At 26.5% G+C, this 25634-nt stretch overlaps 2 protein-coding genes across 4 annotated transcripts in view; one reads left to right on the top strand and one right to left on the bottom strand.

Moving 5' to 3' along the window:
* The window catches only part of LOC111681278 (cation-independent mannose-6-phosphate receptor), a 120820-nt gene extending 95598 nt beyond the window's left edge, over positions 1-25222 (top strand). Inside the window, exons 15-17 of the mRNA XM_046949976.1 lie at positions 24432-24615; positions 24732-24862; positions 24943-25222. Coding sequence (XP_046805932.1) covers positions 24432-24615; positions 24732-24862; positions 24943-25026 — 399 coding nt within the window. The 3' untranslated portion in view covers positions 25027-25222. The remainder of the gene's footprint in view (positions 1-24431; positions 24616-24731; positions 24863-24942) is intronic.
* LOC111681372 (protein toll-like) lies at positions 3-7009 on the bottom strand. Of its 3 annotated transcripts, none has more exons than XM_046949973.1 (3): positions 5662-7009; positions 3585-5566; positions 3-58 (listed from the first exon to the last, which is right to left on the bottom strand). In XM_046949973.1, exons 1-3 carry the CDS (start codon positions 6927-6929, stop codon positions 18-20), a joined length of 3291 nt encoding a protein of 1096 aa, XP_046805929.1. In that variant the 5' UTR covers positions 6930-7009; the 3' UTR covers positions 3-17. The 3 variants fall into 3 exon arrangements, with proteins under 3 accessions (XP_046805929.1, XP_023298908.1, XP_023298900.1); XM_023443140.2 differs by lacking the exon at positions 3-58 and adding an exon at positions 3243-3522; XM_023443132.2 differs by lacking the exon at positions 3-58 and having other exon boundaries at positions 3243-5566.
* Positions 25223-25634: the final 412 nt, after the last annotated feature.

Genomic DNA, 25634 nt, shown 5'->3' with positions numbered 1-25634 from the left:
TGTTTTATTCACTAAAGTCATATTAGAATATTTCCAAAAAGAAATTTTGTCATAAATTCTGCAATTAAAAGAAATATTTAAAGATTAACTTACATATTTACAGATGATTTTGAATTCTTTTTTTATTATTGGAAATGTTATTAGCAATTAGTTAAATTATGATGTTTGTAGAAGTACGTATTTTTGTGGACTTTTGACAAAACCTATAGTAAAGTAAAAAAACACTTTTAACATGGCAAAAACGTTTACAATTTCAAAATAAGTTGAAAAAAAAAATCTGCAACTAAATGCAGTGACATTTTTGGCTTTCGGATAAAGAGATGCCATGCCGCAAATTGTTGAAGATATAAACAAAATTTTGTTGTAAATTGTAATAATTCACAACTAGTTCTAGAACATATTTCTTTAACACGTACTCGTTCGATTTTGGCGATAAAACAAATGATTTCTTTTTGAAATTGTAACCCACAAAACTAAAAGCGTTATGATGTCGACTCTCGTTCTTTGGAACAGATCTGAAACTAGTTCTTCAGCGATTTTTATGACCAATTTTATACCCTACAGCACTTAAGTGAGGAGGTCATAATGGGTTTGGTTCTATACCAATCAGCTTAGAGTCATATTCTGGGTCGATGGGTGGGTTGTGTAATCAAATTGCAAATCACAATTTTTAAGATAATTCAATGAAATTTATTGATCTTCATGATCATCTTCTTCTCAGGGAAGAAGCCTGTTGATGGTTAACATCGGTACATTATCTCACCTATCCCCCATACAACTGAATCCGCCGAATAGGGCTTTTAAGTTCATAATTATGTTTAAAATATTCGGAACTCGACAAAAAGCTGTAAAACCAAAATCTTTTCTAGTCTTGATGATCCTAATGAGTTTTATAATTATAGGTCCTCATTCGATCCTAGCCCTTATAAAAAGCCCCCTTCAAAATTTGACTTCAATCTCAACAATTTTATTTAACAATAAATGCCTTAAGTATGTCTGAGGAAAGGTACGACTTCTACAACAAGAAGGGGAGAAAACGCCTCATTTTAAGAAATAATCATTTTACTCGTCTACTCTTCGCCCAAGATAACATAAACTTGTCGAATTAATATGAAATAATGTCCTTTTTTTGGACGTTTCCAAATTTAGTTTTAGAGGTCATTTGAAAGTTGGCCAAGTGGGAAAGAAACTGAACAATAAGAATATTAAGTTTATCGGAAACATAATTATGATGTTTTTCAGAGCATGGTATTTGTCGAATTCAATCATATAAAAATACTATGTGAGGTATAAGTATTCCTTCGCTTTGGAAACTAGACTTGCAGTTTAAAGATTTAAAAACGACAATGGCCTAACTTTTAAATTTTCATCGAGTAGTAAGACTCGAAAGTTACACCTGTATTCAACATATCTCAACCCAATAGAAAATCTATCGGAAACAGTAGTTCAAAGACATGGACTCAAAAATCGTCCTTCCAAGTGTAATTAGAATGAATTTATAATTTTTCGAATGAAATTTTTGACTTAATTATTGTTTCAAGTAATAGATACCTAACTATATTCTGATAACGGAGAAGTTCTGACGGTTTCTATTGTTTTGTCAGTAACAGAAAACCAAATGCTTTAATGTTGTCTTATTTTTTCTTTTTTTTGGGTTTTGAGTCCGTTTGTGAAAATTTTGAAAAAGTTTTCATTGTTTTGTCGCCCACTGTATATTTAAAAGATTTTCGTCTTTATCAATAACATCCTAAATGTATTTGTTCTATTTTGATTTTATTGCATTAAATTTTAAATTTCTTCTATCAAATAAATAAACAAATAATTTATTTTTAAAATATACATATTTATTTGTTTGTTTCTTTTTTTATAATTAAATTTTATATTAATGTAATAATTACTTAAAGTACATATTATTTATTTATTAATTTTGTTTTTTGTTAATTTTCATTAAATTTAACATTAATTTTACATAAATAGACATAACTATACTAAAGAATTATTTATGTTTGTTTTTGTATTTTGTTAAGTTTTATGATAATGATGATGCAGTCTAAGAAGAATACAAATAATTTGAATGCATACATTTAAATTTATACAAATACATATGTGATGAAGAAATAAAAAAAAATATACATTATTCTGGATCATGTAAAGCGATTATATATAGTAAAGTGAGATTATAAAAATATTTCAGTTTCAGTGATTTTTACAGTAGAAAACGGTTTCGCGGCTAGAAAGCAATATTTAACATTTGGCTATTGAAAGTATAAGTTAATATACGTATATTCGATATTGATATATTATTTTTATACTACTTTATACATATTTTGTTTTTAAATATAATAAGAAAACTATAATTACTACTAGGAAAATAATAAAATTGTTATGAAATAATGAAAGAAGTGGGTGTACAAAGTGTGAAAACATTAAAATAGAACTAGAAGTTTTATATACATTTGATATTTTAAATTTCTTATTTTTATTTTTTTGTTACAATAAAAATTTACTCTTATATAAAATATTTTATGTTTACACATAGAAGGCATTTTTTTTTGTTTTTGTTTTCTCTTAATATTTGTTAATGATGATCTATATAAGTTTTTTTTTTGAACCATTCGAGTTTTTATTGAGATTCAAATGTTTATCTTTTGTAAATTGGGATTCTTTTGTGTTTTATTCAACTAATAATTATTATTCTAAAGTTTAAAAGAAGTCGTTAAACTAAAATATGATTGTTTTCAAACTTATCAACTAAAAACTTAAATTTGAGCTTTGAAGTGTAGCGAGTGTTTGTTTTCTAAAAAAATCTAATTGAACAAATTTTAAAAAGTTGTGGAAAGTTGTTATTAACGTAATTTTCTGCTTATTAAGGTAATATTTTAAAGTATACAAAAAATATCTGCTTAGTCAGGTAATGTTTTAAAGTATGCAAAAAGCTAACAAAAATATTGTAAAAAATAACAAAATCTAAAAAATTAGTTGCCAATCATATATTTTCTATTGAGTACTTTGTTAATGATTTAATAATACATAATAACTAACTACTCTAATAATTATAAAAAGCTCTTTAAAAAATTAAATCTAATAAAAGCTATTTAATGCTTTTAATTGAAATTGTACATGGGAAAAAGCTTTACATATTTAGAAAATCAATTTTGAAAGCTTATTAGTTGAAACTTTTTTCTATTCCGGTTAAATGTTTCCGTCAATGAAATAATATACTTTTCAAAAAGTTTACAATATTTTTTTTCAAAATTATATGAATCATTTAATAATCGATTAGTATGCTGTTGTAAAACTTTTTATCTTTTCTTTTATAAAGCTTTTCACAATGCACCTTAGTCCCTTCAGTCTGATATTTGTGTATTATTTTCTCTATTTACTGGAATTATTTTCATGTATATATTATAGATCATTGATGTTAGTAAGTTGGTGGTGTCCTTTTAGCGTCTCAATGTTTCATCGATAAAGTACGTCATCAAATTGAAACATTTCCGCCTTCTCCCAATTCTATACATCACTCTGTTTGGCATTTGTATTAATAATAAAAGCTCCATTAATATGACAATTTGGTGTGGTCTTACCGTTCGTATAGTAGCTGGGTGTTTTGCCATTGGCAAACATAACTGCCGTTTGAGGAGCACCCACGCCATTAAGATGTGCCACCAGTGGGTTTTTTGTTGTTTCACCGGGTGGTGTTGTCAGAGTGGGCGTTACTGGCGATGGCTTTATCAATTCTAGTTTATCATCAGTTGAACCTTTAAGGGGAGTTTTTACTAAACCTTTAAGATCATTAGCGGAATGGGGCATAGCATAACGCAATTTACTCCAGAACCATGGATCACCCCACTTCAAGTATGTATTCATTTTTAGATAGGCTTTTAGATCTGAATCTAAATTGTCAACATCGATATCGCCATATAAAATGACAATAACTCTGGCTCTGCCTTCGTTGAGAGAGGCTTGGTGAGCCGCTTTGAATTCCATTTTAGCCCACACAGATTCAATAAAGTTTTGCGACAATATAACAATAGTTCTTCTTGAATCGTCAATAGATCGTACTATCTGATCGGGTATACATTCGCCTACCATCCAGTCTCTGACGTGCACACATAGTTTAAAAGGTGGTGTACCATTTTCCAGTTGTGGCACCAAATAGTCAGCAATAAATTTCTCATCTTTATGCGAATAGGAGATAAAGGCATCGTATTTTTTGTCTTTGTCCAATTCTTGTTCGGTTACAAACCACAGACATAAGTTGTGGGCATAAAGCCAGATCTTAATTTCCTTCTGGTATTTATAGTATAAAGCAGCCAATGATCCTACCAAAAGACCCACCAACGATATAACTATACTAACAGCTATATACAGTTCATTGTCTGAACATATGTCATTGACAGATAATTCGTTAAAGTATTTGGTTTCCATGAAATTGGAACAGGTCATCTTAGAGAAATCTCTTATCAATTTGAATTTGTTCTGGGCAAACATTAAAAATGGTTTAGCTTCGCAATCACACATCCAGGGATTCTCGGAGAGATGTAGGGTATTCAAGCTTCTGCTATCGTTTAAAAAATGTATAGTGCTGATATTAAAATATTCCAAGCGATTGTTTCTTACATCCAGCTCTGTCAGTTGCGCAGGCAAATGTGTACTGTCTATTGATGTCAAGTTATTGCCGGCCAAAAAAAGTTTTGTGACATCAGAATAGCCTGGAGTCTTAGCCAGGGGTAATTTCATTAGTTCATTATTCTCCAAATACAACTCGGTACCGGCAAGTTTGAATTGTTCGATTCTAGGCAAGGCGGGTATTTTTGTAAAATTTCCATTTGAACAGTTAACCATTAAAACTTTATCTAGAGAACGCACCCAACAACTGCAACCACGCGGACAACGTTTGGGATTTGTTCCCTCATGATCAAATGGACAAAGCAAATCCATAGGATTTATATACTTAACAGGTTTTTCCTTTAAGTTTTCTGGTTGATTGCAGAATAAATTTTCAGTATCCAATTTAATGACATCGCGAACGTCTCTAGCTTTTTCCCCTCGCAAGTACTGGACAAAACTCAATAGCACACAGTCGCATTGTATGGGGTTATTGTTTAAATCCATAAAAATTTTCTTCTTGTCTTGAGGAATTTGCAAGGTTTCAATAGATTGTAAATTCACCATTCTCAACTGGTTGTGCGTTAAGTTTATTTTCAATTCGTGTTTAGTTAAGAATTGTAAATCATTTTCATCCATGGTGGTGATGTTATTGTAACTTAAATCCAATTCTTGCAATTCTAGTAATTGAAATTTCCAATCTTGATAAATATACATGATGGAATTATTGCGCAAGTTCAATTTACGCAAATTGTTTACATATTGAAATGGTGAACCGAGAACGTTCTGAAGACCCTCTAAAACCCCACCATATGGTTCACTCAGTGTCAATTGATTATTCTCCAAATTGATTTCCTGTATACTCTGGGTGCTGGCAAAGGCACTCAAATGAATGGTAGTCAATCTATTGTTGCTGAGATCTAGAGTTTTGAGATTTGTTAAAGATGAAAAGAGTTCTCTGTAAAGGAGTAGACAAAATAAATGTTTAATTTCGTAAATAATTTAGGAGTTAATGAAAGATGTTTGCTTGTGTGCTTTATTTTTTTAACTTACCTTTGTATTTCTGTCAATTGATTGTGGGACAATTTTAACTTTGTCAATTTTCTGGTATTTTTGAACAATTCCTCGGGTAGATTATATAGTTCATTATATGACAAGTCCAAATCAACAAGATTTTCTTGGCTTTCTAACAATTCAGCAGGTAAATTACTTAATTTATTGCCGGTCATTGAGATCATGGTAATGGCTGTAGAGTTGCTAAATATATTTCCCGGTACCGATTCTAAATCGCAGGACAAACGTACATCATTAAGATGTGGTAGATTTGCAAAGAACTCAGATGGCAAACTTCTTAAAGGCACACGATTATTGGTCAATCTTATTTGTGATAAATTTTTATTCTTTTTAAATAAACCCTCGGGCAGTGAACGAAAATGGTTGCTATTTAAACTGATGTTGGTGAGATTCGTTAAAAGTTCAAAGATATCATGACGAAAAGTTTCAATGCCATTGTTGCTTAAATCTAAATCAGTTAGCGAGGTAATACCTTCAAATATATTTTTGGTAAGATTGCGTAATTCATTACTCCATAAATTTAGGACCTGTAATTTATGTTGTTTGCGGAAGATACCTTGAGGCAGGGATTTCAAGTGATTGTACCCCAATTCTATGAAAATTAAATTTTCTAATTTTGCAAAAATGTCTACGGGTAGGTCCACATTGTTAGAACGCAAATCTAACCACGTGAGATTTCTCAAAGAATTATCGGAGAAGAGATCTTGAGGCATATGCAACAGGCGCGAAGAACTGAAACGTAAACGGCGTAAACCATGTAAACCGCTCAAATGTTCCCGGGTAATATTTGTACCTAAATCATTGTTGTTGTCAAACAGCAAGGTAGTGTAGTGTTTAACACCCAGTTGTTGTGGTATGGTTGCTATGGTAAAATGTCCCGGTAGTGGACATCCTTGAATTTGCACCTGGGAAGTGTTGCCAATAGCCATATTGGGTAAGAGTTTATAGTCTTTGTAGTTGATGTTATTGCACTCTATCATTACATGATCACCAGGACGAATTTTTATGGTTAATTTTGGATCATTTACGGGACATTCTATTTGAATATCAGACAGAATAGGTATACATTCGCATTGTGATTTTGCAGCAAGCTCCATACACTCTTCCCGCAGCTTAGCAGCAGAACTTGCTATTGAGAATGGCAGATGTGTGCACGTTAAAATAAATATATATAGTAAACAGGTTGTAGAGTTTTTAGAAAGTAGAACTCTTCTACTTTTACTTGAATACGAGGGGAGATTCTTCATGTTTGCACCTTTATGGCTGTGATGGTGATAAGTTTTTATGTTATAGTTTCCACTTGTCAGATATGCTGAAATATATAAAAATACGAAAATTTGTACACGACCCTTTTTTCAAAAAAGACAACAATCGAAAAACGTAAAAAAACCCAAAACCAAAAGGATTGAAAACAAACCAAAACAATTACCAACACCATTAATCAAAAGTAAATTTAAACTAAAAACAAATATCGCAAATGAGAAAAAATTGCAAAAAAGTAAAAAACCCAAAATAAGGAAGCAAGTGATTTGTTAAAGGGCGTAACAAGTTTAAAGCAATGTAGTTAAAAGCTTAAGTAAATATTTAATAATTTTAAAATAACTACTGCCTTATTTATTTTAATTTATTTAATTTTTATTTAATTTAATTTAATGTTTATTGAAAAAATTTTGCATGAAAAATTGTTTTAATAAAGCTGCCATACATTGTTATAAATAAGACTTATAGAATATAAATTTGTGGAATATTTTTCAGGACATTATTTCCTCGTAAAAATGTATTCAAAAGTTTTAATACTTAACCTCAAAACCCAGAAGAGTATAATGTTGTATTTTTGAAATTATTATGTTTATAATAAAGTTAATTTTTTATAGTCATTAGCCAAGTAATAGCCTTTAAATATTTTAAGATAATTGCCAACATTTAAGTCCTTTTTCGCTGTTGTTGTCAAGTTTGTTGAGCTGCCTCTTGCCAAAAATATCATATTTTTTATTCATTAAAGTGGTCGGCTAAGTGTTACTTAACATATTTATACTTGTTCAAATGAAAAAATATTTATTTTATTTAACCTTTTTTAAGTTTTCTCTTTCATTATATTAGTTTTTTTTCAATGTTTTTAACAATGTGAGTGTTAAAGAGATATTTTCTTTTGCTGTTTTTCAAGGTATAAATTAATTAAAGTAATTCAAGAGCTTTACTAATTTACCCAAATAGAGAATAAAAGTTGTTTAAAAAGTTAAAGAAAATTAAGTAAATATGTAAAAATTTTTGTCATAATTTTTTATAGCTGTACTTTTATAATTTATTAATTTTTTAATTTAAATTGTCCTTACCCGCTACATTTCATTAAATTATATGTCATTTTTTGCATAAACACATTTTTTCATAAGAATGAAAGGGTTCATGGACGGACATAGTTAAATCAACTTATGGATTCTGAGCCGATAAGTAGACTTTAAGGTGGGTATAGGACTATTAGAACGAACCCATTATACTCTTCAAACGGTATTAGTGCTGTATGTAAATAAACAAATACTTAACATACTTTTAGGAAAATACAAAAATATGTAAAATATAAAAATTCCACAATGTTCACAATTTTAACGATAATTAAATTATTATTAAAATAACAACATTGTTATTAGTAATGAAAATAACATATGAAAAGAAAATTCCCATCAGAAAATTTCCTGTCAGCAAATGATAAATTTATTAACAAAAGTTTGCATTACAAATGAATACCAAAAACTTGTAATGCATTCACGTCAAAATATGTATTTCACGATTAACATAGAAAAAATAAAACAATAAAACTATTGTTTGGATAAACAAGATGATGGTAATAATAAATGAAAGTAAAAGTTGTATTTATTATTTGCTCAACTAAAAAAAAAAACATTCAACTAAAACTAAAATCCCACACTCTCCCCCAACATAATCAGTGTTTATGAAAAAACAAAAGACTAATAATAACAATTTCCAATTTTATAATCTATTGAAATTTATTGTGAAAAATGCCATAGGATGTTATCAAACTTATGTCGGATTTCAATAGGTTTTTGATTAGAATGAGTACATTTTTTGAATATAAAAATTTTATCATTAAAACCAATTGATATTTACGTCGGTACCTTTTTTGAGAGTCTGTTTAGTTTCTGTTAAATGTAAATTTTTAAATTTGTGAAAATATTATTCTGTTTGCTACCTTCACATGTATTATTAATAATCATTATCATTATGAAAAATAACTATGCATGTAAATTGTGATAATTTAATTTAATATGCATTTTTGCTTATGTTGCGATTTAATAAAGTTATTGTCAATGCAAACAATGATGCTTTTATCAATATTTAAGATCTTAAACAAAAGCCAAGCGCTCTATTGTATTTGATATTATGGGACCATAATGATTATACTCAAATAGTGGGAAAATTGTACACATCTGTTTTTGTTGTTTTTATAACTATTCGCACAGTGTAAGAAATTGCTGCATAAAGTGAAAGTTATAAACATGTTTGTCATTATTTTTGTTCACATTTGTAATGATTATTTTTAACCATTACTTAAATTTACATTTGACTGAATACAATAATAATAATAAAAATCAACGATAAAACAAACTAATTTTGCAATATTTATATTGTAGAACCCATTCCGGGGCTGATCAACCTTTTCCCTCCATCTAGCATTTCACACAGTTCAGTCATTTAGGGTTTTAAATTTTAAACCATAAAAACCACTCGTTTGTAAACTACATAAAATCATCATGAGCGTCATCGACGTTCTCGTCATCATCATTGTCGTTTTTACTACATATCATCATCAGCAGTTGAAATACGTTGTCAGACATGTTGCTATACATATTATGCATGTTTGCATCCATGCTGGTTACATTTATTTGTGTGGATCTGTATTTGTGAATTACAAATATCCATACATAAAGAAGTTTAATGCAGTAGTTTAATACTACTATATTTATTCATGCAAAATGTCATGTGTATGCTATATATTCCCTTTAATACTTATTGCATGATTTTATATATGTACAAACATGTCAAAATGTTTTATATACAGAATGAATTCAGACACATAGACATAGGCAGAATTTAATGACATGCTGGTGGTAAATAAATGAATGAACCCACCAACGAATGGACGATCGCATGTCCTTTCATTTCAACTGTTTGCATTTATTGTCATTTAACAAATGAAGCGTAATGATGATTATGGCATCAACAGTAGACAATTTCTCTCTTGCGAACATGTAACCAAATTTACATGTATAGATGCATCATGTTTGACTAACAAATGGTACAAATTATTGGAACAAAGAAAAAAACATTTACTTTATAAATGTTCATTTGGTATTGAGTATTTTGGTATTGAAAATCTGTAAAATCGATTGTCAAAACCAAGGAGTTCAATGTGTATGTATTTCTTAAAAAACAAAAAACAACTACAAAAAATACGTATTCTGTGGCAAACATTTTCAGAACATGTGAATAAAAATCCTTAAACACAAATTTGAACTAGACTAGACTGTATACTAGACTGTAGACTAACCTATAGACTAGCCTATAAACTAGAGTATAGACTAGATTATAGACTAGACTATACACTAGACTATAGACTACACTATAGACTAAAGTATAGACTAGACTATAGACTAGGCTACAGACTAGACTAGACTATAGACTAGGCTACAGACTAGACTAGACTATAGACTAGACTATAGACTAGACTATAGACTAGACTATAGACTAGACTATAGACTAGACTATAGACTAGACTATAGACTAGACTATAGACTAGACTATAGACTGGACTATAGACTAGACTATAGACTAGACTATAGACTAGACTATAGACTAGACTATAGACTAGACTATAGACTAGACTATAGACTAGACTATAGTCTAGTCTATAGTTTAGTCTAGACTAGTCTATAGTTTAGTCTTGACTAGTCTATAGTTTAGTCTAGACTTGTCTATAGACTAGTCTATAGTCTAGTCTGTAGTTTAGTCTAGACTAGTTTATAGTCTAGTCTATAGTCTATAGTCTAGTCTGTAGTTTAGTCTAGACTAGTTTATGGTCTAGTCTATAGTCTAGTCTATAGTCTAGTCTATAGTCGAGTCTATAGTCTAATCTATAGTCCATCACTATTCACTATTCAATAAATTCTTCGTATGTTGTTGTATAAATCTATCAGCTCGCATGCGAATTTAACTTATAGTCAATTCGTTCATTATCCAAAATATAATTAAATTTTATTGCCCTTTGGCAAAAATAATAATTTTTTTATGTACTTATTTAACATACTTATATAAAAAATGAGGTAAATAAATTAATGCCAATAGAATTTTAATTAAAATTCTGTTATATTTTAATTAGAATTTCCTAATCGAATTAGTTATTTTATGTTGTTAAATTTACACAAAACTAATTCTCTATACAAATATTGAAAATGTAAAATAAATTTGTAAAACATGTGCAAAACACAAAAAGAAATGTAAAAACAAAATGTGCAATCAATCATGATATGTTCATTTATTTTTTATTTTTTTTAGAATTCTATTATTGCAATAAGGATAAAACAATTAATATTACTGTTTTTATGTTTTTTTGTTTGTTAACATTCAGACACAAAATATTGATTTATTTCCATGTTTCGTTGCATCCTTTCGTCTCTTATCAAGGACAACAAAATAACAAATTATTTAATCTACTATTATCTGCTTGTGTATATGTTATATTGTTTAGTAGGAAATGACTGCTGCAGCAGCAATATATTTAGTTGTCAACAATGTCAATTGAAATAAGACGGTGATAGAGAATTTTGTGTGTCCACTACTAAGTAGATCATTAGACCGTGATGTGTCTTTGGTTCTTATCGCATTTTAATTTTTATTAGATGAACAAAATGTGTACTTAACCTATTTTAAACTTAACAAATTAGGATCATGTTTGTCCTCTATGCTAACTTTTTGAATGGCATATTTTTAGCAAATTTTGCACGAAATGTCAACAATTTGTGTTTATTAAAATTTTAATTTGTTTTAAGTAGAAACTCTTATAATTTTACTGAACAATGTAAAGGAGTAACCACTTTTTTTTAAGATAAAACGATTATTATATACAAACATTTGTTGGTATATTGTATAAATGTATATAATTGCTTTTTGTTTTACTATTATTGCAATTTATTGTTATATTTTCGTTCATTAGTTTTCGTAAGAAAAATTTGTTCTCATTTATTTAATTGGCTGTTAAGGAAGAAAAAGGAAAATTTTAAAATAATTAATTTTCCTTAGTTGTAATACATTTTAAAAGAATAATTATGGGAATGTGAAAAACTCTTATACGGACTGTTCAATTTATAATATGTCAGAGAAATTTTACAAATATATTTTTGCCAATGTGTTAAGTCCAATTTTGCAAGTTGAAAATTTATGAGTTAATTTAAAATATTGATTATTTCTTATCTTATTTCTGAAATAATTAAAAAATTTGTCAGTGTCATGAAGGGGCAGTCTTTCACTTCTTCTAAATTTTAAATATTTTTGTTTTGTAAAAATGGACTAAGCACTTTTGCATGTCACATAAAATGACAATACTCGTCTAATTATAAAAAGATTATTAAATTCTAAAAACTAGAAGTTTTCTTTTAATATTTTTTTGTTTTTGATCTACTGCATTTAGGTTGTTTTATACTTCTTTTTTCTAATGTCATTTTAATTTAATTTCTATTCATAAAAAATAAAATTTAGTTGCATTAAAACTTTAAAATGTGATTGCACAAAAAATAATAGAAACCCATAAAACCATTTACCACTACATTTGGAAAATCTACTTAAAGTGATGGAACACTACACATACAAATACATTCTATGCAAAACAAAGACTCTCAGTCATTATAATACCCACATATACATATTCAACACTTGTTTAAAGCTTAAACCACAAGTATTGTGGCAACTAAATACACGTTAATTTTTTCCGTTTCCTCTTACTCTCTACCAAAAAGTATAAAAAAATAGAAGCAGGGGTTTTTTAATGCTTGCTAAAGAAGTAAAACTAACACTGTGTGTTATAAATATAGGTATACAGATTTAAAAACTTTACCTATAATGGTAAACATTTAATATGTAATACAATAGCGTAGCCGCAACTATATAATTATATGCTTCAGTTTACTTCATACATATATGCAACAATTTTAATGTATTAAAAGTGTTTGTTGCACATTTGGATGTGTTAACAAAAAATATTAAAAACAAATAAAATAAACCTTTTGTTTTTAGACAAATAATGAAAAAGGAGTTAAAAACAATAAAAGCAAGGATAAAGAGAGGCAAGGAGCAGTAGAAATAGAAGACATATAAAAAATATGTTGCACACATACATATGTATGTGTAATACATATAAACGTTTCAACAGTTAATAGTGTAGATGCTGCAGACAGGTAAATTCTCCCTGCAGTTCATAGTTGCAGCTCAAAACTAGACGGGTTAACAAGTTTTTTAGGTTAGTAAATTTAAAATTAGCTTGTTTTGGAAGGAATTTTATTGGCGTTTTGATTACAAATGGATAATTACTTTTGACTTGCTACTATAAGGAATGTTTTAAAGTGGATGAAAATTTACATTCCCTCTGCATTCCATAATGACACTAAAATGATAATAAAGTGTGGCTCTACATTACGAACCCAAATACCTTTCCGAAAAAGAACTACGTTGTCTACTTTTAAAACCACTGGGTGTTAAAAACACTTTTTATTACACATACACATGGAGAGGAGAGAAACTCAGACATACGAATATAAAATATTTTTAATATAAAAAATATACTATTTCAAATGGGTAATGTTCTACATGCAAGTGTTGAGGCAGTATGGTGAGTAAATTGTCACATATATATTGCATTTGCAGCAGTAGGACTCACACAAATATTTTGTTCGTTTGAATGGATTCTGTTAGAAAAAATATCTAAATTTTTTAGTGTTTGTGGTGTACAATTACGGTCAGGAAGCGTATATAACGAATGAAAATTGTGAACAAATACACTCAGTAAAAGAGAAATATTTAATTTTTTATACATTGTACATATAGACAGATATACATCTAAACCGGTATATAAATGTTATACATATGTACACATACATATTTATCATACATACATATGTAAAGTTTTGTATAAAAAGAGTTTTTATCTTTTTTTTGAAAAATAAATAAAAATAATAAAGTGATAAGGATGGATGAGATTTTAGTTATATTCAGTCGTCTAAATACAAGTTACTAAATTGCATATGTGTGTTTCCTAAAGTGTTTTAGATGAATTGAATACTTTTTTCATAATTATGATTTATATACATAGTTACCACCTCTATAAATAAAAATACTTCGAATTGTATTGTTCTATGGTACAACTCACACACATACATACCGTATGATCTTAATGTGTGTGTGCCAAAGGTAGGTAAGAGTATGTTTGAGTGCACTTATATGACTACAATTATGTTTTATGATTTTAATGAATTTCCCCAAGTGTTTAACAGCAGAAAATAGAAAGGAAATAAAATGAAATATATGGTAGAATAAATCGAATAAAACAAGTATTAAATAAAACGAACCAAATAAATGAAAAAAAAAGAAAAATATGAAAAGAAGCATAATAAAACATTTGTACATTAAATTCAATGTAAATATGAATAATGGTGTGTGTGTGTGGTAATTGCAATGAAATGAATAAAGCTTAATTGAAAAGAAAACTAAACCAAACAAAATCTACTTACAATTTTTTTTACATAAGAAACATGGTCAACATACCTGAAAATAGAAAAAAATATTAAAAGGTATTAAAAATGGTAAATAGTAAAATCATTTCTCAATCTAAATTAAGTATTTAGTAGAAAATTATAAATAGAAATTTTCAAGTAGTTTTAAGAGAATAGAAATTATATAGATAATGATAAAAAATTGATTATAGAAATAAAAAAAATTATAATTTTCCAATCCTCTAAAATTAATGGTTTATAAAAAACCATACTTGCAACAATAATAAAATTTCTATAAACTAAAATAAAAATAAGTTGAAAAACTTTGCTGTTCCTACAGTTGCAACCTCAACTTAAAGTTCTCCGCCTTTGTGATTATTATGATGTAACTATGTACATACATATTATGAAATCTATAATAAAAAGTTTCCAACAATCTAAAGTTCATTTTATTTTACTACAACTACAATATGTTGTTTTTAGCGACATTCTTTATGTACTTATGTATCTATAGCTGTATATGGTCACCTGAAATACAAAAGGGCGTTACAACACTTTTAAAATTTTTACACGAGACACAAAAAACTAAAACCGCCAGACATTGTCTACCTATTATGTTGCTTTTAAGGACTTTTTGACTTGTGGAAATTACTAATTACGCCCTTTTGAATTTCATGTCACAAAAATCAAAGTTTTTGACAACAGATCTCTTGGCTACAACATGTATTTTGCTGCAATGGACCATTTTCAATCCAAAAATCGTTTTTATATTTTTTGGTTGTAACGCCTTATTGCATTTCAGATGACTATATAAATATGTATGCCTGTGTAATAATTTTCGTAAAATATTTTATACATTTATATGTACGTACATATGTATAGTTATTGCATGTGATAAATGTAGGTGTTGGTTTTGTTTCTTTGTTATAACAGGGAAGCCAAATGCATGTTTTTTTTATGTTCGTGGTCAAGATATTTGTTTTAGAACAATTTAACAATTCTAGCATTAATTTGTTATAATTTGTTTTTTTTTTCTTATAAGTAGAATTCTGAGCCATTTTTCCAGTTTTTTAGAGCCTATTTAATTTTAGCTATTTTTTTATTTTCGTAATGTTTTTTATATTCATAATTATTTTTTTACCATTAAATTTATTTTATTTAGGGGAAAATGTTGCAATAATTTCAGTTGGTATTTAAAATCTTATCCTAGAAATTTTTTGCTAAAAATAATATTTAAACTTAAATATATTTCTAAATTTAATGCAAATAATAAGATACGAAAAGTTTTCCATTTCAGAACATAATTTTCCACCATTTTTGGGATTTTCTATACAAAAAAGAAAAAAACTCACTAAAACTTTTTATTTTTATAGCATATTTTATATATTTTGTGTGCATATTTTAAGGTTTTTGGTTTCCCTGGTTGAAAAGAATCATTACTATTTTCGTCATCATTATGATGATATTACACAAACACAATAAAACATTCTTACACTCACTTCTTACACACACATAAAAAGTTGTTGTTTTTATAAAATAATAATAATTTATTATTATTTGTACAAACATGTGTTGGTCTAGTTGTTTATGCTTTAAATCATTATATTATAAGTAGTATAAAACTCATTCCTTACAAATTTTTCTTTTCTTTTATTCTTTAAAAAAATATATATATTTTACTTTTAAGTTTTAAAAGTGTAAATTTAAAATGATTATGTTGAAACAGTTAACTACAAAAACATCCTTGCTTTCACACTAAGGCATATTAACACAATACATGTTTGAAAGTATAAAGTCCTGCAGTACTTCACTACAATATTACTTAAAGAAAAAGATATGAGAATAGTCATCTAGGAACAATTGTCCTTACAAAAATATATAAATTCAAGTTCACCAAATAGTTAGAAATTTATAGAAATTTTTTATGTAAAAGGTATTCATTGACATCTTGTAAAACTGCTGGGTGCTTTTAAGTATATACTTATATTGAAACAGCAACAAAAGAAAGTATAAAAAAACACTATTATTTTTAATATTTTTTAAAAATTTTATGTCTGCCAGCTTGTCTACCTTTGCTCGATAGTAAAGGATGTCTGTTTCATAGTCTTTTTGCTATTTTTTCGACATTTTAATGTTTTTTTTTTATTTTTTATTTTCAATTTAATAACCTACGTATGTTTGCTGTAAGTGTCAAAATTTGTTCTTAAAAATGTATTATAGACACAAAGGTAATGTAGTGTTTAAAGATGTATTAAAAGTAATGATGCATACAATTTTTAGTCTTTACCACAAAATGTTAAGTAATTTTTTTAATACTTTTTTAATTGAAAGTTTAAAGAGGTATTTGAAACTGGTTACTTTTATACATATTTTTTAAATGTATAATATAATGATATTTTACTACGTACTTGAAAATAATATTTATGATGATCAAACTCATAATAGAAATCAATATTTTTTAACATTAAAGAAACTGCAAATTTATATATAATTTATGTATGTATGTATGTATGTATGTATGTATGTATGTATGTATGTATGTATGTATGTATGTATGTATGTATGTATATTAAAAAAGAATTAATTTTCAATAACATATACACATGATATTTTCTTAATTAAAGACAAAGAACATGTAAAATTACAGACAATTTTACACTTTGAAAATTGAAATAAAGCCTACCATTAAGATGAGTTGGGTTTGGAAATGTATTATTTATACATATACATATGTATGTATATTGTGTTAATATAATTAAATTACTCATGTAAACAGAAATTTATTTTAATTATTTACAAATAAGAATGAATACATAATATACATATGTATGTGATTTCCTGCAGTGTGGGGTGGAAGTTCCTAAATACTCCCGGTTATAGTACTACCTACATGATCAATTTTTGTTTAGCAGATAGTCAAATCACATTTCATTATGTTTATTTGCATTATTTTACATCTGTTGGCTGGCACAAGGACTTTATCTCGATATAATTTAAACACATGTGATGATTGACGATAATTGTAAATATTATGCCTATATTGCGCTTTTTATAGGGAAAGTGTTCTTGAGAAATTAAATTTTTGAAATCCTAAGAATTTTCCTATCAATCCTTAGAATTCTCCAATTACAGATGTTTATACGGGGTATATAAACCATTATTCATCAAAAAGGATACATTTATTGCTTGTGAAACTGTTAGAATGTATACATGTACATATTATATCTATATTTATTCATACATATGTATGTACGTGTATGAAATGAATTATTATCAAAAACCATAAATTATAGCATTTCGAATATTTTGCATTATAAAGAATTTATGATGTTTCTTATGAATATCTATGCATTTATGATTTGTTATTATAATATAATTAAAAATACATATACATATGTATACTAGGGATATAACCATTGACATTTGTTGACTTTATTAAAATTGGCTTAGCATAGTCGAATCGTAGACAATCTTGGACACTCGAACGTATAAGTAATGAATTGGTTAAAATTATATTCATAACTTATACAACGTGGTGGTATGCCAAAATTACTTACATATCATAGTATGTTAAAGTATTTCTATTTATTATTTTAACTTTAAGTATATAAATTTCGAATTTTAATACAACAAGACCCACCTAATACAGAAATATGTACTAAATATTAGTATGTATTTTATGTAGACATAGATATGTATAACTCAGTTCATTATATGTATATAATATATATAAAATATGATTTGTAGCTTAAGATTTTTACTAATTATATCTGTAGATACATATTTTATGCATATATTCAAAAAGCCTTGACTCCATCTATGTTTATGGTATCCTACATACCAAACAAACAAATGAAGCTGCATTTATCTGGACTCTTGTACTAACATAAATATAATTAGAAATTCATTAGATAAAGAATTAAAAATTATTTCAATTTTCTTTATGTCTAAATAATGAATTGTGATTGTATTTGATAGCATAGAATTATGCTTGGTTACATAAAATATGTAATTTTATATACATATGTATGTACATATACATTAATGATATAATATAATTTTGTGAAAATTATAATAATTTACCTTATTATTTAGTTTCTTTTGTTAATGAATTATGTATGTTATATTTTCAAACAAAAAGTATTATTTTGGATATTTTTGTAATTTAGATTGCCAAACAAAAGATCTAGTTATTTTTTGTTTTACAATCCAATTGATATTACATAGGCATCTTAAAGTCAAGTAATAAGCAAAAAAAAGTATGAAGTCAGGCATGGCATGACTTAATTTTAATTCCGGAATATTTTTATTCATTTTTGTCGATTTTTGTTGATATACTAGATTTAACATAATTATGAGCCCAAATGCGCTATTCGAGGGGACGGATGTATAATATACAATAATATACAATGTATTTCCTGCTTGGGTCAAGAAGATTTCATCAAATTATCTTGAAAATTGCGACCAATAGCATGTGCACAAGCTTTACATAGACATACAGACAGATGGACATACCTAAATCGACTCAGAAAGTGATACTTTAATCATTAATAAAATAATACAAAACATATATTATTTTCCTCATCTTAAAGAAATGTATATTATTTGTTATGTGTTTTCTAACAATTTCTAAACCACACACTTTACCATAATAAGTTTATTAAATAATTTTCTTTGTTTGAAGAAAATCTGTAGAAATTTTAATCCACAATTACATTTGCGGTAAATTAACTTTAAATGCCAAAAATAAATAAAAAAAATTGGTTATAAAAATTATTTCATTAGAAATCTAGAAAATCGTGGTAAAAGTCGACTTTTCGGTGGATTTAAGATTTATTTGCATAGTATATGCAATGCTGTCGTCAAATATTTATATATATAACATACTTTAAGGCGCTATTTATGCAAATTTTATTCAAATTAAAAATAATATTTTTAAACATAATTTCACATGAAAATTTTAACATAATTAGCTAATTACTGTAATTAAATGGTTATTGAATTATTTATTAAAAGCGCTCTGTTAATGAAAAAGGAGAATTTTTAACACTTATTATTTTCATTACTATTACCTTAAAAATCTTTGCAAAAGTGTAATCGGACACTGTTTTATGGTTTTGATACAAGTTTTTTTTATCTTTCCTTAATTATTTTCTTAAGTGTTGCAAAAGTAATAAGGAGAAACACTTAATTTTTTTTGCATGTTGCTAAAGTAATATTATAAAAATTGCTTTTAGAAAACACTTAAAACGGCAAAAAGAGAAATTATGCCCAAAAGTGTTATTCTTTCTATTTGCAAGTCTTTATACATATATTCGTCCGTCTGCCATTTTCTGTCTTTATAAGTAAATACGAATTGAAATCCTTGTGTACTTAAAAGTTTTTATATGTAGTAGTGTTTAGTGCAAGGCGGAAATAAGTTTTTTTTGGTGTCTGTCGGTGTTGTTGGCATTATGTAAAAGTTTTTAGTGTCTAAACTCTTGAGACAAGTAGTTTTTGTCATAACCTTAAAAACATACTAAGTACACACACATATTATGAGTTATATAGAAACATATGTAGACATAAATATGGTAAATATGTTTTCAAATTTTGCAAAAGCACTTATTTTTAAGTAGTGTTTCATTTTAAGACATATAATGCTATAAATGAAATACTTCATAAAGAGTTCAATGACCGCCTAAAACTATACTATGTTTACGTTTTTGTACGTAAATATACATATACGTACGTATATACATATGTTATTATAAATTACATACTTTTAAATTAAAGGAAACTAGTTTAAAACTGAAATATCATAATAAACAGACAAATTTTTTCATGATCAGAAAAAATATATATTTCATATTATGTGTAACTAAACAACATGTATACTACAATAAAATCAAATTGTTATAGATTCAGAAAATAATTCATTAAAATAAACAAATTTAAGATTTAAAAAATAAAAAATTTTTGTTTAAAACAAGAATGAATATATAATCGGGCATGGTCGACCATATGATACCCTACACCCGTCAATATGTTAAAATGTGGATTTTTTTAAATAATAAAGCATTTGTTGACAAAAAATGAGATTTTTTTTACAAAAGGACAGACAGACGACGGACACAGCTAAATCGACTCAGAAAGAAAGATTCTGAGCCTATTGGTGTATTTAAAGGTGGATGTAGGATCAATATTTATAGGTTTTACAAACATCAGCACAAATGCATAACACCATCCACACTATAGGGTTGTAGGATAAAAATAATTTACATAAATATTTGTATATGTATATAATTTTACAAATAAACACAAAAGCATTGTTCTTTTTATAAATAATGTATATACGTGTTTTCTAAAGTATTTATAAGTTTTAAAATATTAATGCATATTTTGTATTTTTAGAGTAATCCTAAACATAAATTCTAAATTTTTATTTAACTTTTTCCAACATATCCAATTACTGTTATTTAAAATCTATGTTTTATTACAAAAAATATTTTAAAGTAATAATAATGTAATAATGTGAAAGTCATAACATGTGTTAGTTATAAATTTATTTAAAGAAAATGTAAGGCTTTTTTAAGATTGATTTTAAAAATAATAAATATAACAATTATAATATCTGACAAACATATTTTATTATAGGTGGACATCAATTACAATTTGTATTTTAAAAATACTAAAAGCACATTTATAAGTTTGTAAGAGATGTCAGTAATAAAGTTTTTCCAAACAAATATTTACCAACAAAATTCATTTTAAAAAAATATTTTCATGTCTATTGGAAAAGTAGTCCTAAAATATGTATATACCAAAAATTAATTAAATTAAATTAAACTGAAATTAAACTGAACTAGAACTGAACTAGAACTAAACTAGAACTGAACTAGAACTGAACTAAAACTGAACTAGAACTGAACTAGAACTGAACTAGAACTGAACTAGAACTGAACTAGAACTGAACTAGAACTGAACTAGAACTGAACTAGAACTGAACTAGAACTGAACTAGAACTGAACTAGAACTGAACTAGAACTGAACTAGAACTGAACTAGAACTGAAATAGAACTGAACTAGAACTGAACTGGAACTGAACTAGAACTAACCAAGAACTAACCTAGAACTGAACTAAACTAGAACTGAACCAGAACTATAACTAGAATTGAACGCAGTTAGATCTGAAGTGCAAAACCTTAAAAAAACTAATTTCCAAATGGGTTTTACGTTATGTTCAAATAAAAAAAAATATCTTGTACAAAAAAGTCTAGATAAAATTCATAACTGGTTATAAAAATTTGTACACATATTTGTAATATATTAAAACTAATCTCCACAATTTATTTTGGATTACTTTAATTTGAAAATAAATTTAAATAATATTGATAGAATAAAAAATGTTCTTATTGTTGAATAATAACAACTAAATATTTATAATAATTTTTAAGCGCAAATAAAAATAAATTGGTTTAAATATGTATCACATAAAGTTTTTCTGCTGTAGATTTTTTTTTTATTTCACTTGAGCAACAATTTTTTTTTTTAAATTCTTTATGAAAAAAATGTTTACTTTTTGCCATAAAAATGTTGCAATATTTTGTATATAGAAATGTTTCTTTTTTATGAAAACAACGTTGAATTTTTACAAGAGTATTTAAAAAATGACAACAAAAATTCAAGTATTAAACAAACAAGTAAAGAACATTAATTTGTTTTATAAAAGATTTGCAAAAAAATTAAAATAAAGCAAAAAAAGTTTATGGAAAAAATAAAAAATAAACATCCAATAAAACTCAAAGAACTGGTATATTTAAGTGGTAAATATATAAAATCAAACTACTAACGAAAGAGAATAATAGATTAAAAGAAGCAATTTCCTATATTTTTTGATGAAATTATAGGCGCAGAAGTTTATGCAATACTTTATAGTACACAATTGCTCCTAAAAATATAACTTCATATTTAGAAATTTTTTTGTTAATTGAATTTGTTTAACTTAATTTTTATATAAATTGTTGCAAATATGTATTTTATAATTTTGTGTCTACATTGTCATTTAGCAGAAAAAGCTTTAGTCACTTTTTTTAATTACGCCTGTATTTATCTTTGCTGTATAAGCAAATCATTAACGCTGTCAGGGAATGGAAATAAATACTTGGCGTATATAAACAAAAACGTTAAATATTAAACAAATTACTGGCTCTTTGATGTTGTGATGTGATGTCTTTAAAAAATATATATTTTTTCCACGTTTCAAGTGTATTTTGAGTGTAGAGAGATAGAACAAAAAAAAAAAAAAAAAAAATAGTAGCATGCCTTGAGGCTTAACTTTTTAATGATTTACTTTTCATAGAGCGTTAAAGCAACCAAGCATATGTTGTTTGGTTGGTTGCCTGGATGAATGAAAGATGATGACGATGATAATAATGATTGTTCTTTGTGACATGTAATTTTTTGTTTTATAGCAAACGATAAAAATATTAGAGATGTAACAGTGTGTTAAAGACAAATCTGTGTATGATGGAATGATAAAAGGTTTAGTGCGTTTAGGAAAAATATTTTGTTTAAATCAAAACTTTTATTTAATAGGAAAACAAAACTTTAAATTAATATAACTTTATTGTAAAGGAACATGTTAGCATACTGTAAGGCTTTCAAATTTATTTTTTGTAAATAATTAATTAAGTAATTGAAATTTAATAAAAATGTAAATAGTTTTTGCCCATTGTACAACATCTTATTATATTAACTTCTATATTTAACTATACTGCCTACTGTTAAAATTACATACCTTATTTAAACAAAATGAAACTTATCTTAATAAAACATTATAGTCTACTTTACAAAACAAATTATTTTTCCAAAATTTTATAACTCTTTTTTAAATTTAAGTTATAAAACTTAAAAAATAACAATTGAATAAATTAAAAAATATATATATTTTTGTTTTTACATTATACTTTTGCAGCAGCGACAAAATAAGCTGTTGCATTTCCTTTTAATTTTTCAAGATAAACTTATAACTTTTAAACATTATAACAACAGACAACTACTTTGAGATTCTAATGTGATAAAAATTGTGCAAAACAGCGGGTAGTTGGAGAAGGAAGTGGTTGTTGAACTTTTCTCTAAAGCCGAAGAAGATAAAAGGAACCGAAAAAAAATCGTTTAAAATATAACACCTACATACCAGCATAATGTAATTTTTCAGTTTTCATTTTTAAAAGAAAAATGTAAACGAAAAAAAAACACAAAGTTTTATATTTAAGCTAACAGGAAAAAAGATATTATCATAACTATGCCATCAGCTTATAAGAAAAGCAAAAAAGATATATATGTAAGTATGTACTATGTAGTACTATCGTACGAAAATTACCAGCATCTAGCTACTTTTAACTTACTAAGGTGGAAAATTGTACATACAACTATAAGACATTGCAAATGAGAATGATAACGATGATAATGATGCTGATGCTTATGAAATGAAAGCCAACAAAAGTAGATACATACATTAATTCCAAAATTGTATGCTTCGTTATTATTTTGTATAAAATGCAAGAAATTGGATCTGTTTGTGCTTCTAAACAAGGTCGTCGTCGTTAAGGAATAGGTATACAATGTTCATAGTAATTTGGAAAATTGCTGTTGTTTTTATATGTATATTATCACTTGTACATTAAAGTTCACTTAAGAAAATTACTTTTCTTTTTCCAGATTCTTGTTTAAAACTACATTTTTGGATAGAGATTATTATATATAAAGATTTATATTATTTTTTGATTATTTATAAATAAAATTTAGTTACATATTAATTTGTTGTTATAACAACATGTTGCTGAAATTTTTTTAAAAATCTTTAGGTTAATCATTGATTCTGTTGTATTATTATAATTGTAATTAAATTAAATTTTCAAATATTCTTAAGAAATAAAATCTTTTGTAAACCAAAATAAAATATAATATTTTTTTTGTATTTTTTTATTCTAGTGCAATCTCCTGTATATACAAAAAACACCTGAAATTTGTGAATTTTTGGGTTTAGTAAAATATACAGCAACAACTACAACTACAGAACCCTCTACCAGCCAAACAACAGAATCCAATAAAAAACCCAATACAAATGGTGATGATGGTAATAAACATCCTGCTGAAAGAACAGGATCTATAGGAAGTAAGTTTTATAATTTCTAAATATTTTAATATACAGTTAAGAATGCAGTGAAGCAACATGAAAATAATAACTATAATTTGTTTGTGATTTTTTTCATACTTAATGTCAAAATATAGCAATATTGGCCACAATATTATCGGTAACATTCTTTGTGGCCTGTCTGGGAATGTTTGCATTTTCGCCAGAACGTCGTAATAGTTTAAGACGTTTATTTAACAGAACTGGTATGACGGCAATATACAGAAGAGTAAGTAGAAGAATATAGAAAGTGTCAGAGTATAGAAAACACTATTTTTTTCTGAAAACCCCTTTTTTTCCTAACTCTAGGTACCCAATAGTGAAGAAGGCAATTTATTACTTAATCCAAATGGTGAATTTACAGAGTCAGACGATGAAGATATGCTACTTTAAAACTTAAGTAAACATTTTGCCAAAATAAACCAACCAGTAACTAAAGTATGAAATATGATCTTTTGCTGTTTATCTGCCTCTCTATATAAAAATGAAAGAACTCTAGCAAAAAGGAATTATAAATATAAAAATAATGTTCTAAATATTTTTGTAATAAATTTTACTAAATGCTAAGCTTAAAACTATAAAAATTATATAGAAATTTAACCATATTCATAAAAATAATATATATTTTATAAACGGTAGATAAATTTAATTTTGTAAGAAAATTTCGTTTTATAAACCTTTTATAAAGTTAAGTGTTTTTTTATGAATATGAGTTATTAACTATAGCAGCTTATGAACTGATCTGAATATTTATATATCTATATATAATATTATAAAAAACAAGATATTATGTATATTTAAACATAAAAAAGAACTATACAACACCAAAGATTTATTTATATGTATTTAAATGAAAAAACAAAAGAAAGAAAAAGACACAACATCTATTTTAATGAAAAATTCAAATTTTATATTAACAAATATTTATACATTATTAAAAAATTAAATAAAAAAGTTATTAAATTTATATTTGTAAATCGACTGTAAACAAGATTGAAAAT

This window comes from Lucilia cuprina, chromosome 4 (genome assembly GCF_022045245.1).
Source record: "Lucilia cuprina isolate Lc7/37 chromosome 4, ASM2204524v1, whole genome shotgun sequence".
In the NCBI taxonomy this organism is placed as follows: Eukaryota; Metazoa; Arthropoda; class Insecta; order Diptera; family Calliphoridae; genus Lucilia; species Lucilia cuprina.
The sequence above is the reverse complement of the archived record's forward strand: the minus strand, read 5'-3'. Positions and strand labels throughout refer to the sequence as shown.